Source organism: Excalfactoria chinensis, chromosome 9, assembly GCF_039878825.1.
Source record: "Excalfactoria chinensis isolate bCotChi1 chromosome 9, bCotChi1.hap2, whole genome shotgun sequence".
Taxonomy (NCBI): Eukaryota; Metazoa; Chordata; class Aves; order Galliformes; family Phasianidae; genus Excalfactoria; species Excalfactoria chinensis.
The window spans coordinates 11,661,185-11,675,004 of record NC_092833.1 but is presented as its reverse complement, the minus strand read 5'-3'; the positions used below and the strand labels follow the sequence as shown (position 1 = coordinate 11,675,004).

Genomic DNA, 13,820 nt, shown 5'->3' with positions numbered 1-13,820 from the left:
TAAAACACTTCAGTTTGTGAGACTCAGAGAAAGGAACCCAGCTGCCAAAGATGGAGCAAAACTTCAAACCTCCCATTATCAGGCAGCAACGGTGTTTAGGCTCAGGACTCTGGGCTCAGTTACTGGCTTTGCCACAGATCCTTCCACACAAACTTGGACAAAGATGAAGCACTGACAGAACAGGAACAGTAATTCTCTTGTTTCCCAGATGCGTCAGGGAGATTAGTCAGACCTTCTGATAACGCAGCATCAGGAATCAAGTAAAGGCTCATGTGAACAAGTGCTAAAGCAGTCTCAAAGCCAAGACTCTGAACTCTGACATTAAATCAGCATTTTTAATTTTTTCTAAAATGTGCTTTTTCTTGTGAATTGCTGTTTCACTGCCGGCCCCATCCTCCCCCTTAAAAAAAAAACCAACCCACTCCTCACCAAATCAGGTGCAAATCACCTGAAGTGAGACTGTAACATATTAAAAAAAAAAAAACACATAACAAAGGCTGAAATGCTTCAGAATCACAACAATGTACAAAAAAAAGAAACAAAAAAAAAGAAGAAAATACAACCTGAAAGTGTTCAAGATTCAGAAAGACTAGTCAAGTCCATTGGTTCAGCAAGGGGATACTGCTGTGACCCTTGCCAGTGGGTCCTGGGCCACCAGCCTGCCACAATGCTAAAGGGACTTTTCTCCCACGCAGACCACTGTCACTAGCACCCAAGGCAGAGCAAATGCATTACCTCTGGAGGTATCAACGGGGGAACAACTCACAAGCAGCTCTGAGAGGTGACATCACATTCCGAAGGAACACTGTTTCTACTGTGTCCCTAACCATCCGTAAGAAGGAAGGCTTGGAAGAGCAGCCTGCTTCCTCCTTTCTGTATTGAGGCCTCAGGGATGCAGACCAGTGCGTTAAATCTGCAAGAGATTGAAGGGCTTAGTAAGGGCAGTAAACAGACAGTTAAGTAAACAGCCCAGCACTGAATCTCATCCTCACAGAGCGAGGTAGCGTGAATTTTACCCCAGTTCAAAACAGACAGGTAGTGGAAAGGCTGAAAACTTCCATGTAAAGCAGTTCATGGCCTAGAAACCTTTCTGCACTCCCTCTGGGAATGAAAAGATCTGTGTTGATGGCTTCCTCACTCCCAGCCTGGCTTTATTAGCCACATTTCAACCCCGGGATTCACTCTTGACACAGAAGTCCTCCCAAGATCTGATTTAGTACAGCAGCTTCCTAAAGGTTAAGCAGCAACGAAACTGGCTGAGAGGGAGCAAAACTGTCCACAGATTTTTTTACTGCCCCGTTGTGCCAGTCCCTCTCTTCAAAAGTCCCTCTTTAAAGGACCAGAACAGAGACACCCTCATTAACGAATAGGGGCTGCACAGTGTAACTTTGCCAGGTGCTGCATTCAAACAGGGCTTTTATTTGCCAGCCTGGAAGGGACTGGCCCAGAACCCACTGGAAAAGGAGACACAGGCCCTTTTTTGCTCCTCCTGCTGTCATTCCTAGCTGAATGACACTTGGATGGTATGTTCTAGTGACGGCTGGAGACCAGCACTTTAACTTTGGACATCTTCTTTGTGGGCTGCCTTTGTTCTGTGTGTGGAGGGCACTCTCGCTCTACCAGCTGCTGTTCCATCTCCTGTGCAGACGACGAGGCTGTAGCTTTTAATGTTTTCTTTATGTTTGTGACCTGGCCAAGAAGAGACAGTGAGTCAGCGCCAGCTTCCTTCTCTCTTTGCATTAGAAACTCTGTTCATAAACATGCTGAAATTCCCTTGGAGTGCAGACTGAAGGCTACCAAAAACTCTCCCCCCAGAAACAGACTCTGCATTTGAGTTGTAAGGGGCAACATTTTGTGCTCACTTAAATCCATAAATTCTTATAATCCATACTGGACTCAGACTGGAAACAACTAGAGATTACCTACTTCTTTTATGAGACGAAAATACAATACTATTCCATCTTCCTGGTTGACCAAAGGGAGCTACTACTGCCTTGCTGCAGAAGGCAGCCATCTTACCATTAGGCTGGCCAGAAGCAGCAGGGACAAAGTAGTCAGAGAGAAACAAATGTATGCTTCCAAGAGCACTCAAAAACAAAAAGGAAAAATGCCACTTTGGCTGAGCCATGGATATTTGCTAGAAGCAGGAACATGAACTGGTCTGTGGGAGGGAAGAGTAGCGCTCCTATGACTCTGGCTGAAAAGGAGAGACAAAGCACCAGGCAACATACCTTGTCTCATAAAACTCTGTAGTGCTCACCAGTAATACAATCAGCAAGCACTAAAAACAGAGAAGAAAAAAGAAGGAAAAAAAAAAAGGCCCAAACAAGTTTGGGAGTCAGGTGCACCAACTCCAGGCTAAAGGCATCTGGCAAACCAAAGGCACTACGGATGCCAATCAAGCCGCCAAGCATGAACTGCTTCGGAAAGCAAACGTAAACCTGCAGGGATGCAGCACTATGCAAGAAATAAACCCTCAGCAAGTGTCTCAGGAGGACCATTTTCACCTTTACAGCTGTATTAGCCAAGATTTGTTCTCACTAGTAAATACACATCAGCCGGGGCTGACATCGTGTGCTCGTGCTGCCATCTATGGACTAAGAAGAGGTACAGCCTACAGCAGGAGCACTCCCAGCCCACACTACTCTAGAGCCCTTGTGTTCAAAAGCAATGAGTCTTAAGAGATTTTTAGTTTTAGTGTGGTTTCCTTATACAAATAAGATAGAACTATATCCAAGTTCTGTATCACAAGGGCTCTTTCCCTAATCAGTCAGTCGAGGGAACTACAAGCACTGTACCCACCTGGCCCATTTTTATACAGAAAAGTTCCAACCCACTTAGAGTGGGCAAATTTGATGTAGGTCTTTGTGGTGTTATTAGCACAAGGGAAAAGATTTCTATTTTAACTACTCCAGAACAGTATATCTGACTTGCACAATTGCTAGAGTACTTCAAAGCTGTAACCATTAACCAGACTATCCTGTCGACAGCAGCATTCAATCAGAAAGCACTGAGCAGTCTGAAATAAATCTGCACCCACCTCCATCTCTACCTGCTGCTGGGTTCGGTGATGGTTCTCTTTGTACTGGTTGGCTCTCAGTACTTGCTGCTCAATTCCTAAAAGAACCGCTTCACAACCGTCACACCTGCAAGACACAAACAATATCCATAAGTATTTAGACATCCTCCCTGAAGCAGCTCATTCATGCAATCTGAAAAGTTATGCTGAAGTGAGATTATCAGAAGATTGTTAAATTCATACTTCCTGCTATAAGATGAATTCCAAAAAATATGGCCAGAAAAGCTTCGGTGACTACTTGATGCATTGCACAGCATTTTTTAGCTAGTCTGTGTTACTCTTACCTGTCTGTCACAAGATGCAGGTTCATCGCACCATCAATTGCCTTTTCAATCAGAATTACAGTTTTATATAGGATGTAAACCAATACAATCGTAAAACTAAACACAGGAGTCAAGATTGAGAGAATTCCCTTGCCCTTCAAGTGTTCAAAAGCGTTCCTCCAACAGAGCTCATAACTGGAGAGGACAGAAAAGGAATTGGCAACGGGTTCACTGTTAACTTCCAAACAATGCTGTAAGTTCCTGGAGGCTGCCAGAGCTCTCCTGCTGAGATGGGATTGGGGCACTTGGAGTAGAAAAGAGAAATAGGGAAAAAAAAAAAAACCTTCTTCTACCACAGCAGTTTAATCACTTTCCACACACCCATTACTGCAACAAACCAGGCAGCTATTCCCAGCCAGCTCAGAACTGGCCACAGCCTCCACTGACTACAGGGAGATTTTGTCACATGGGATGGGAATCTGACAAGAAGCGAGAAGCAGCTTCTCAGCACAGCTACACAAAGACAGTACCACAGCCCCAAACACAGTGGTTGCGTGCAGCCTGCGTTTGCACATAAAACACATAAAACTTCAGACTTGAAGAGACATCTGCCCTAAGAGCTGTGATTCTCTGGAATCTCACCACGTCACAAATGGCTGATAACAAATAGCTCTGCTTTTGTTACTGAGTTTAACAGCATGACAGGAGTGGTACAGACCCTAAGACAGTGACCATAGTTTGGCACAAGCGTTTGAAAAGGCCCTTGACTCCTCCCTAGGGCTCCGTCATGTAAAAGTTTTGGTGATATCAGAATCTCAAGTTTGGCTTGATATGTAACACAAGTTGAAATGTAGATGGGATCACAGAAAAATCACTCAACAGACTCTTCCTTTAAGTGTCTGCTTGCAGCATGATACTCCTGATTGACGGAACAAGTTGAAATTAAGCCAGCACTTACAACTTCCAAGAAAAGAGAAAAAAAATAGGACAAACTATGCACAAGAAACAATCGAGCTGGAGAGTCTGCCTCACCATTCCTGGAGTGTTTTGACAATGTTACTGATGTCCTTCTTCTGAATATCTCTGCCAATACAAAAATCCACTTCTAGCATCTGGTTTCGTTGATCCAACTTCCCCTGGATAATATCTGTATAAACTGCTTCTATAATCAGATCTTCCAGCTCCCTCAGATTCCTCATATCCAGGTCCTTCAGCAACACGGAGTAGGGAATGCACTGAAACCAGCAAGTCCAAGAATAAGTTAACAGTCCTAACCAGAATGAACAGAAATAGTGTTGGCAGAAGGTCAAGGCACAAACTTTTATGGCAACCTGCACTTCAAGTCTGAAAGTACAACAGGGACAAAACAAATGCCTACTACTACGCTATTTAATATTCCAGCACAGCTTGAGTAATTCCTGAAGCCTTGGCATAGTGCCTTCTGGAGGAAAAAAGTAATGGGACTGGAGAAGAAATGAAGAATGTCGATTAGTTTCCTCCCGAACAAAGAGGCTGTCTTTTTAAGGATGATTCCCCACCTCCAGCTGTGAAAAAAAGCCGTAAAAGGTTTCCCAGCCCTTACTAATCAAACTGTATGGCTGTTCTGACACTTCCATACCTCATCCCCAGAAGTCCATTAAGTTAATGCCCCAAATGCACCACGGGAACATCACGCATTACAGCTTCTTTCCATGTTGCAGCACTTTTGTGAGCACTCAGTTTAATATAACCCAAATGCAAAGAATTGATTCAATTTTCAAACAAACAAACAAAAGTCTGCTGTCATTCACAGTGTACTTTACCTTCATTCTAGAAGCCAGGCTTACTATTGTCAAGTGTTTCAGCTTGTTCTTCTGAGTTGCAGTTAATTCAGGCAGGTTATCTTTGTTTGCTGTTAATGTTAAAAACAAAAAGGTAAGATTCAGAGCTTTCCTACACTAACAACATAAACCAGGTTGCAGAACCACTGGTCAGTTACACTATGCTGAATTCTGAAAGAAAACTCCAACTACTGGGGGTGCTGGGAAGGCAGAGAGCTGCGCCCAGAGATGAAGAGAGGAACGTTTTAAAAGGCAAGTTCACAGTTCCATTCTCCTCTGTTTCTTCACTAATTCTGGTTTTGGAATTAGGATGTAATTCACACCTACACAAGTAATGTCCTACCAAAACAGTTGGTATACATTTGGTTTCCCACCACCAAGTCGTTTTTGTTTCACATATGGGCTGACAAACTTAAATTTCCTTGTGTTGATCCGCTTGTAAAATACAGCTGGTTTTCTCTCTGAAGGGCTATAGAATTTCCAGTTGAGAGTATGAAGTACCAGAATGAGGACAAGAAGAGAAACTTTGAATCTACACACTTACACAGCCTCGCTGTCACCATACTGTATCCGTATGCCTTATGAATGTTTAAAAGCAGAAAGGAAATTGCCAGCTTTTCAAATCAACTCTTTACAATACCAGCTTTTATGGAAATCAGTGTTTTGCTGCGCTCAAGTTCTCTCAGCCATCCCACCTCATTCAAAGATCCATGTATTTACCAATTCTCCCCTTCTCCCTCTCAAAAAAGAACTGCACTATCACATGCTGGGATGCAGGACCCACACACAGCAAACACATCCTTCTCCTTGGTCACAAAATGCACGAGGCTCACATTGCTCTACAGCCATCGGAATTTCCAGCCCTTACAGTTACTCATGCAACTTCTCCTTACCGGAACTGGACACTCACCCACTACAGTGACAGCCAGCACTATGACAGAATTATTTGTCACAGTCTGTAATAGCCTGGATTGAGCTGCTACCCACCAATGAAGAAGAACTGAAGCACATCCTAACAGATAAAAGGATGACTTGCATGTAGCCCTTCTGAAGATGTGTAGGGTCATAATTACAATTTCTATTCTAGCAAAGCAACATTTCATTTTGTTTCAGCAATGCTGTCACAATAAAAGGTTATAAAAACCTTTATGGTTTAAATGATAAATGTTTATGCAACTTCCATAACCAATGTCATTCAAATTCAAAAACGGATGTCTGAAATTGTACTTTGCAGATGTAAGTGTCCTATGAACATCAATGAATATTGCTACACATCAGCTGAATCTAGTGTTACAGTCCAAGCCAAACCAGTAAAATACCAGAGCCTCTCATCTTGTTATGGCCCTTCCGCTTCTCTTCAGTAATTAAGAAGAGCTTATGACCCAGTGACCCCCTACAAGAATTCTCCCAAGCAAACTGTGTGCTTAGACACTTTCATCAAGCCTCACTACACCAGGTACCACAAAAAGCAAAGAACTACCTATGACAATGCTAGTGAGCAATCCGGCCTTGCCATCTGCAACAGGCAGCAGTCTCTTACCTACGTAGTCTGGGTACGTTCCATATGCAAACAGATTCAGCAACTGGAAATAAGCAGCATTAGACCCTTCAGCAAGCTGGATGGGAAGAAAAAAAGAAATCCCATGGAACACAATAACAGTCAACATGAGACTGGTAGGCAACTTCTCCACATCTAAATAGACACAGACAAAAACAATGCCAGCTTCATATACAAACATCTCAGAAACAAGGTAAGTTATACCAGATCTCTCCTGGCACAGAAATTTCACAAGGAAACTTCAGGGGAACCCTTATACTGGGAGCGCAGAGGGGACAGTAGGATAGAAAGTCATTTCTTACCTCTTGCACATTTGTTAACTCCAGCAGCTCTCCAAAGACATAAACCCCAGGAGCCTCCAGCACTTGGTTTATCAGAGCAGTCAGAGCTGAGCCACTCGTACCTTTGGCTAGTAAAATAAACTGCTCTAGAAGATTGCAGGATGGTTTCTGTTCTCCAGCCATTCTAAGTTTTTCAATCTGTCAATAAAACGATATGGTATTAATTTATATATCCCTCCCCCCTTTGCTAAATTTAGTCCAGCTACGTGTTAGAAACAATAATCTTTCAGCATAAGCCAAAACTGCTTCCCTTTGGCATTCAGAAGGACCTTGCAGGCTCAAATCCTGATTTATGTGGAAAGCAACAGATGATATCTGAGCAAAACTTCTGCAGACTGGTCAGTTTCCTCAAGAATTCACTCCTGTTAGGAGGTAAGGAGGCTACGTTTCATACTCCTTATGGATTTTTCCACCTTCTAATGCTATCAAATAAAAGACAACTGCACAGGTGTTACCATATTATCAGGCATGACATCATTATGCCTACCACAGGGCAGCTAAGACTTCCTCTTTCCCAAAACTCATTACACAGCTACAAAACGGGAGCTGGCCAAATTCACTTGGAAGAATTCAGCTACCTTGAGGCCTGCATCGTGTACTTTTGACATCACCATTGACAAAGCATGAGTACGTAACACCCATCGCTTTCTTAGACTGAAAGGAGAAAAGAACCGTGGCCTGTACACAGCCTCTATTATACAGCAGTGAAAGTGTTGTGGGTTAACGGTAAAGCTTCCGTGACAGAAATATCCCTTCTACAAAGGCTCTATTTAAGTCCCTGCAAAGAGAGATCTTTGTCTTTTGCTGCTGCCTGACATTTCCTGTATGCGTGTTGTCTCCCAGCACCAACATGTTGCTTTTACAAAACACTATTTGTAAACAATGTGAAACAAAGAGACATTTTTACAAACACTAAGAAACTTCCAAAGCATATTACTCAGACACCAAAGAACTTAGTGTGGGGGGAGAGGTGTTCTTCGTTTTATACTGGTGTAAGATGACTCAGGTATAGGAGGAAACCCTTGCTCTGATGAAGAAATCAGATACTGGAGAACCAGTATCTTGAGGCTGAGCCCTGGCACACGGCCACCTCAGAGACGGTGCAGGGTGACATGGGTGTCTGCGCTGCAGGCAGTGCAGCTTCATTCATCACTCAGCCTCCGAAAACACACTTAGCTCCATTTCATTCATAGAACCTTTTGAGTTGGAAGGGCCCCTTAAAGGCCATCTGGTCCAACTCCCTGTACTGAACAGGGGCACCTACAGCTCCATCAGGTGCTCATTACACCATCCAGCCTGACCTTGAGTGTCTCTAAGGACGGAGCACCACCACCCCTCTGCAAAACCTGTGCCAGTGCCTTACTACCTTTATCATGAAAAGCTTTAACCTTATATGTAATCTGAATCCCCCCTCTTTTAGTCTGAAAGCGTTTCCCATCCTATCACAAAAGGTGCTGCTGAAGAGTCTGTTCTCTCCCTTCCTACAGCCCCTCTTTGGGTACCCAGAGCCATGCTCCCACATCTTCCCAGTGCCTTCCCTCCTCCGGGCCGCCCAAGCTCTCAGTTTGCCCTCACAGTGGAGGAGGTGCTTCATCCCTTGAATCGCTTCTGTGGTCCCAACCTAAGAAATACCTGCAACACAGCCCCACTCCATCTGACACCCAGTACATCGAGTACCCCTGCTCCCGGATAGGGGGCAGGCACAGGGGCTGATACTTCCCCCAGCCCGGAGCCATGCTAAGAGTAGAAGGCAGAGCTCGTGGCTCCCTCGCCTCCGTTCCCGGTAACCGACACAGGATTACAAAAGAGACGCGGTATACGGAGAAATGAATGCCAATTCTTTGCCTCTCTCTCCGAGTCCACATTCCTGCGCTACCGCAGCCACACGGAGCCGTGCTGCTGGGACTCCCGCCGGGTTACCGGCTGAACAGCACCGTGCAGCATCCTGCTCTACGCCCCCCGCCCCGCTCCGGCCTTCCCCGGCGCACGCCGCGCCCTCCTGCAGCAGCCCAGGCACCCACCGCCCCGCTCCGCTGAGGGCTGGGGAAAGCGGGAAAAGGCTCCGCGGGCTGCGAGCCGGCCAGGCGGAAGGACGGCTCCCCGGCTCGCTCTCTCGGCCTCGCCTTACCTCGCCCCGCGGCCTCTCCGCCCGCCTCCCGCCCCGCGGCTCCCGGCGCCGTGCCCGCCGCGCCTCAGGCCGCCATGATGGCGGCGCCGGGGTCCGCGCGCGACTCCTTCCCCCGGAACACAGCGCCGCGCTCCGAGCGTTCCGGGCCCGGCCGGCGGTCTCCGGCACGACGCCCAAGCAGCGCGCTGCCCGCTGTGCCCGCAGCACGGCCTCCCCAGCCGGATGTAGCAGCGGGGCTCAGACCCAGCGTGCCCCCTACAGCCTGCTTTGCTTCTTCCCCCTTCATCCCCTCCTGCTCCGAGGACACGGCTCATCCACCCCGTTTTAATCGCCAAATTGCCCCGTCCTCGTCCCCATCTTCACCTGGACAAAAGCACAGGCACACAGTGCCCGCCCTGCACAGCCCTCATCCCATTGCCATTCCGCAATTAACATAACAACATCCACCTGCAGACCGTAATTAACACACCCCGCCTAATGCGCGCTCATTTGTTGGGGTGGGGTGATGCTGTCAGTGCTTGTGGCATCCCCAGGAGCGCAGCACCCCAGGGTGGCACACTGCGTGTCCCTGAGCCATCACAGCACCAGCCCAAACGCTTGCTCTCAGGCTGCACCACTTCCTGAAAACCAGTTTAATTACAAGCAAGCAAAGCGTCTGTCTCTCTCAAGGGCACAGCAGGCGTTGGGGATACGATGCACCAGGCATCAAATGGGGGTTTCTTGCGCTCTGCAATGACCTGTGCAAAGGGCTTCCCATTTCAAAGCTACCTTTTAGTGTGTTCTTTGTTCTGATGGCGTGACGGAGTTGGGTCTATTCTACACTTACAGGTTCCATTCATCTTTTGAATCTGTGCATACGCTACAGCCTTCAGAGCAGATTAAATCTTCCATTTTATGGCAAGAACCAGACAATGCTTGAGGAGCTGCAGTGGGGCTGTTAATGGCAATAAACAATTGAGCAGTTGTGCTGGGCAGGACAATGGAGACTGCCAGCTGAGCCATTGACCAACCAGCCAGCCAGTCCTCCTGGGGTGTGAATGGAACCTCGCCAAGAAACGGGGTGAAGGATCACAAAGTGCAAGAAGCAGGTTTTAGGTTTTGAGGCGAGCAGTGCGTGAGAGTGACAAACCAGGAGGCCGAGCTCAGCCTGGGATGTGGGGAATCACGGAGGCAGCTGGAGGACAAAGAGCCTCTCCAGGACACGGAGCAAGAGGGAGAAGAGCAGAGGTGGGAGCAGGAGGGCTGTGGGAGTTGTTTCCCTTCCTGAAATCTTCTTGCTTGTCTGTGCTGTGCAGTGAATAAAGCATGTTTCTGTATAAAATTCCTTAGTAAAGAGCAAAGTGCTTCTGGCTTTAAGTCAGCCAGTCCCTGAAGATCAAACCGTGGGACCTGCACAGCCAGGAGTGAGGAGCTTTCGTGGAATGAACATCAGGAACTATTAGGGAAACCAACAGGGCTTAGCCTGTGCTTCAGAGCCATCCACAGCTGATCCCCAGGGTCCCATCTTCCAGAGAAGGGGTGTCAGGAGAGCAGAGAGATGCAGCTGTTGGGATGCTTTGAAGCTCCAAGTGTCACAACAGCAAATTGGATGTAAAAAAACGAGGCCCAGCACAGCAAGGGAACTCAGCCAGGGCTATAACAAGCCATTCAGTAATTTGCTTAAGCCACACTTAGATCTCATTTGCACAGGGAAGAAGAATTAACTCTTTAATCACATCCTAAACAGGTCCTCTACCATGGCTTATACTACCCCACAGGTACACTGACACATCTGCCCTGGGAGATCAGAGACATCGCCTCCTTTACCTCAAGAGCTGTTAAAGCTAAAATCCAGGGCTGAAGCAAAAAATGGAAATATATGACTGTGAGCTATTTCCTATGGATCGTTTTTGCAACCTCTTGTTGGAGCCTGCAGATAAAAAACTACCAGCTGCTACCAAGCCCTGCTGCATTAGCTCCTTTCAGGTCATCCAGGAGGGCCTTTTTGTCAGGCTGTCCTGATATCTCCTGACTGCTGCCCTAAAGCATGCCTGTGTGAAGCAGACTTCAGAGGACAGCATCAGTTAAGCTCAGCTTTTGGGATGGATTTCTTTTTTTTAATAGATAAATACAAGCATGCACAGCTGTCTTGTCCCCTTTTAAACTGCTATTGCAACCCACGCAGCTTTCCACACGCAGGGAGATGTTAATCCATTTTATCTTTTAATGTTGGCATTATCTCTTGACTCACCCCCATCTCTTCCCCTTGTGATTCTGCAAGCTAGGTCCCTTCTAGGTAGCAGATAATTTCGCCTTTCCTCCCAGTGTTGGCTGAGAAAATAAGCCATAAATTCAAAGGAATCTCTCCAAGCAGTGGGGTCATGGAGCCCCAGAGAGAGACCTGAAGTATACCATTGGGAAGGCTGCAAAGTCACCTGTAAGCAACTGAGATGGGGAAGGCTGTGACTACAGCTCAGTGACATCCCCATCCCACAGATTCTGTCACACCAATCTCAGTGTCTGCAGCTTCAGGCTCTTGAGTTCCAGCCTCTGACTGCTCATCCTGCCCATGCCTGCACTGTGCTGCCAGCACCAGCTTCACCCCTTGTTGGCGTGCACCTCCCTAACACTGCCCTGGATGAGGCTTCATTCCTCATCTATACACGCTTTCACCATACTTCACCCATTTATTTTCTCTCTCCTTCCAGGCTTTCAACACCACAGCTGCCAATGCACATCTCTAGAGCACACGGTGATGGGGACACCCAAGAGTTGCTAAAGAAACTGTCTACTCTGTCAAACTACATTTCCCAGGATCCAAAGACTAATCATCTCTCACCTCAAACAGACCATGAGGAAGACACATCTGGATGGTGGCACATATGCAGTTGTATGACCTCTTCCATCAAGCATCAGATGGGAGAAAGCCCCAGCTTATGAGCCCATCTCCCTGAAACACCGGCTCTTGTATCAGTACTTTTGGAGAAGAGCATTGCAACGTGCTCTGGGGAGGCAGAAAGGAGGCTGGAGGTGTCTCCTCACCTGCAGTGACAGCTCAGAGGCTGTGATTCCTGCCAGATCTGCATACTCCAGAGGTGTAAAAGCAAAGGTGAGGTTTTTAGAACAAAGTGATTCAAGGGAATAGTGAGACTCGTTGCAATTTCCTTGCTAGAGAAAGTATTTTGAGAGGAAAGAACTCAAGGTTTGTCACTCTGAATCATAGAATATCCTAAAATGGAAGAGACCCCTAAGAATCACTGAACCCAACTCCTGGTTCCACACAGGACCACTCAGATCTTGTGTTTGACAGCACTGTGCAGATGTTTTTTGAACTCCAGCAACCTGCACCACCACCCAACCAACCTGCTAACTGAAGAACCTTTTCCTGGTACCCAACCTACTTATTGAAGAACCTTTTCCTGATACCCAACCTGCTAACTGAAGAACCTTTTCCTGATACCCAACCTGCTAATTGAAGAACCTTTTCCTGATACCCAACCTACTTATTGAAGAACCTTTTCCTGATACCCAACCTGCTAACTGAAGAACCTTTTCCTGGTACCCAACCTACTTATTGAAGAACCTTTTCCTGATACCCAGCCTGCTAACTGAAGAACCTTTTCCTGGTACCCAACCTGCTAACTGAAGAACCTTTTCCTGGTACCCAACCTACTTATTGAAGAACCTTTTCCTGGTACCCATCCTGACCCTCCTGAGTTATGCTGTCTCACCGCTGTTGCTCACGCCCGGTGCGGTCACCACACCACACGCTTCTTCCCTCATTTTGGGAGTAGGGGGGGTGTGGGGGTTTGAAACTGAGACGCAGAGGCTGCCAAGCACGTACCTCCTCACACAGCGTGGAGAGTTTGGGAACCCACGTCAAAACCACAAAGGCCCCAACACCGACTTCTGGACACACTCCTACTCGCGTGTCGGGAGCCCTTCGCTGCCGCAGGGGTTGCTCGCTGCGAGAGCCGCTTCTCTCTGGCTGCCACCTCCCAGTAGCCCTAAGCGGGGCGGGACGGAGCGCCCTGTGCTGCAGGGAGAGCAGCATGCTGTATTTCGGCCCTGCAGGCTTTTCCCTCACACACAACCGCTCGCTTTGGCCTTCTCCAGCTCTGCTGCCGCCTGCGCTCTCCCTGTCTCCCTGCCAGCTTTTCTTCGGGAGCGCTCGCTGCCCATCCCTGGACGCATTGGGCAGCGCCGTGCTATCCAGAACGCAGCAAGGCTGCTCCATGTAAGCTACCGGGGCAATCAGCTCTCCCCACCGCCAGCGTTAAGGTCGCTCATAGGCTACGCCGGCAGCGGCCACGTCCTCGTATGTTCGACGCAGCCTTCGCCGCCGCGCGGCTCTCCTCAGCGGGGCTGTACACGGCGCCGTGCTGAGGAGCTCTGAGGCAGTCTACGCCGCGCCCCCAGCTTTCCTCCCGCACGCAGACTGTTAAGAGACGGGCTAACGTATTAACGAACGGACACGCGCCAACCAGCCAGACCCGGCGAGGTTTGGCCCGCGGCGACTCCCGTCCCCGCCGACGTCAGCCCCGGTCGGGCCGAGCGCCTTAACGAGCGTTGCGCAGCCGCCCTTGAATAAACGGAGGGGGGGAGCGCGCCTTCCGATTGGTCCGTCCTGCTGTCTTTCTTCAGCCGGCAAG

At 47.9% G+C, this 13,820-nt stretch overlaps 1 protein-coding gene across 2 annotated transcripts; it reads right to left on the bottom strand.

Moving 5' to 3' along the window:
• Nucleotides 1-317: 317 nt before the first annotated feature.
• On the bottom strand, nt 318-13,736 carry COPS7B (COP9 signalosome subunit 7B). 2 transcript variants are annotated; one of them, XM_072344394.1, is made up of 7 exons: nt 13,013-13,736; nt 7,023-7,199; nt 6,703-6,778; nt 5,145-5,233; nt 4,375-4,577; nt 3,041-3,146; nt 318-1,689 (listed from the first exon to the last, which is right to left on the bottom strand). In XM_072344394.1, the coding sequence occupies exons 1-7, from the start codon at nt 13,403-13,405 to the stop codon at nt 1,531-1,533; spliced, it is 1,203 nt and encodes a 400-aa protein (XP_072200495.1). In that variant the 5' UTR covers nt 13,406-13,736; the 3' UTR covers nt 318-1,530. The 2 variants fall into 2 exon arrangements, with proteins under 2 accessions (XP_072200495.1, XP_072200496.1); XM_072344395.1 differs by lacking the exon at nt 13,013-13,736 and adding an exon at nt 9,190-9,367.
• Nucleotides 13,737-13,820: the final 84 nt, after the last annotated feature.

Bases quoted from the DNA above. Each gene is read 5' to 3' on its own strand.
- COPS7B (XM_072344394.1), bottom strand. From the start codon at position 13,405: ATGGAGCAGCCTTGCTGCGTTCTGGATAGCACGGCGCTGCCCAATGCG. The intron at 7,200-13,012 runs GTACGTGCTTGG...TTTTATTGACAG, and splicing joins TCTCCACGCTGTGTGAGGAG to ATTGAAAAACTTAGAATGGC. The intron at 6,779-7,022 runs GTAAGAAATGAC...CTTCCCATCCAG, and splicing joins AGTTAACAAATGTGCAAGAG to CTTGCTGAAGGGTCTAATGC.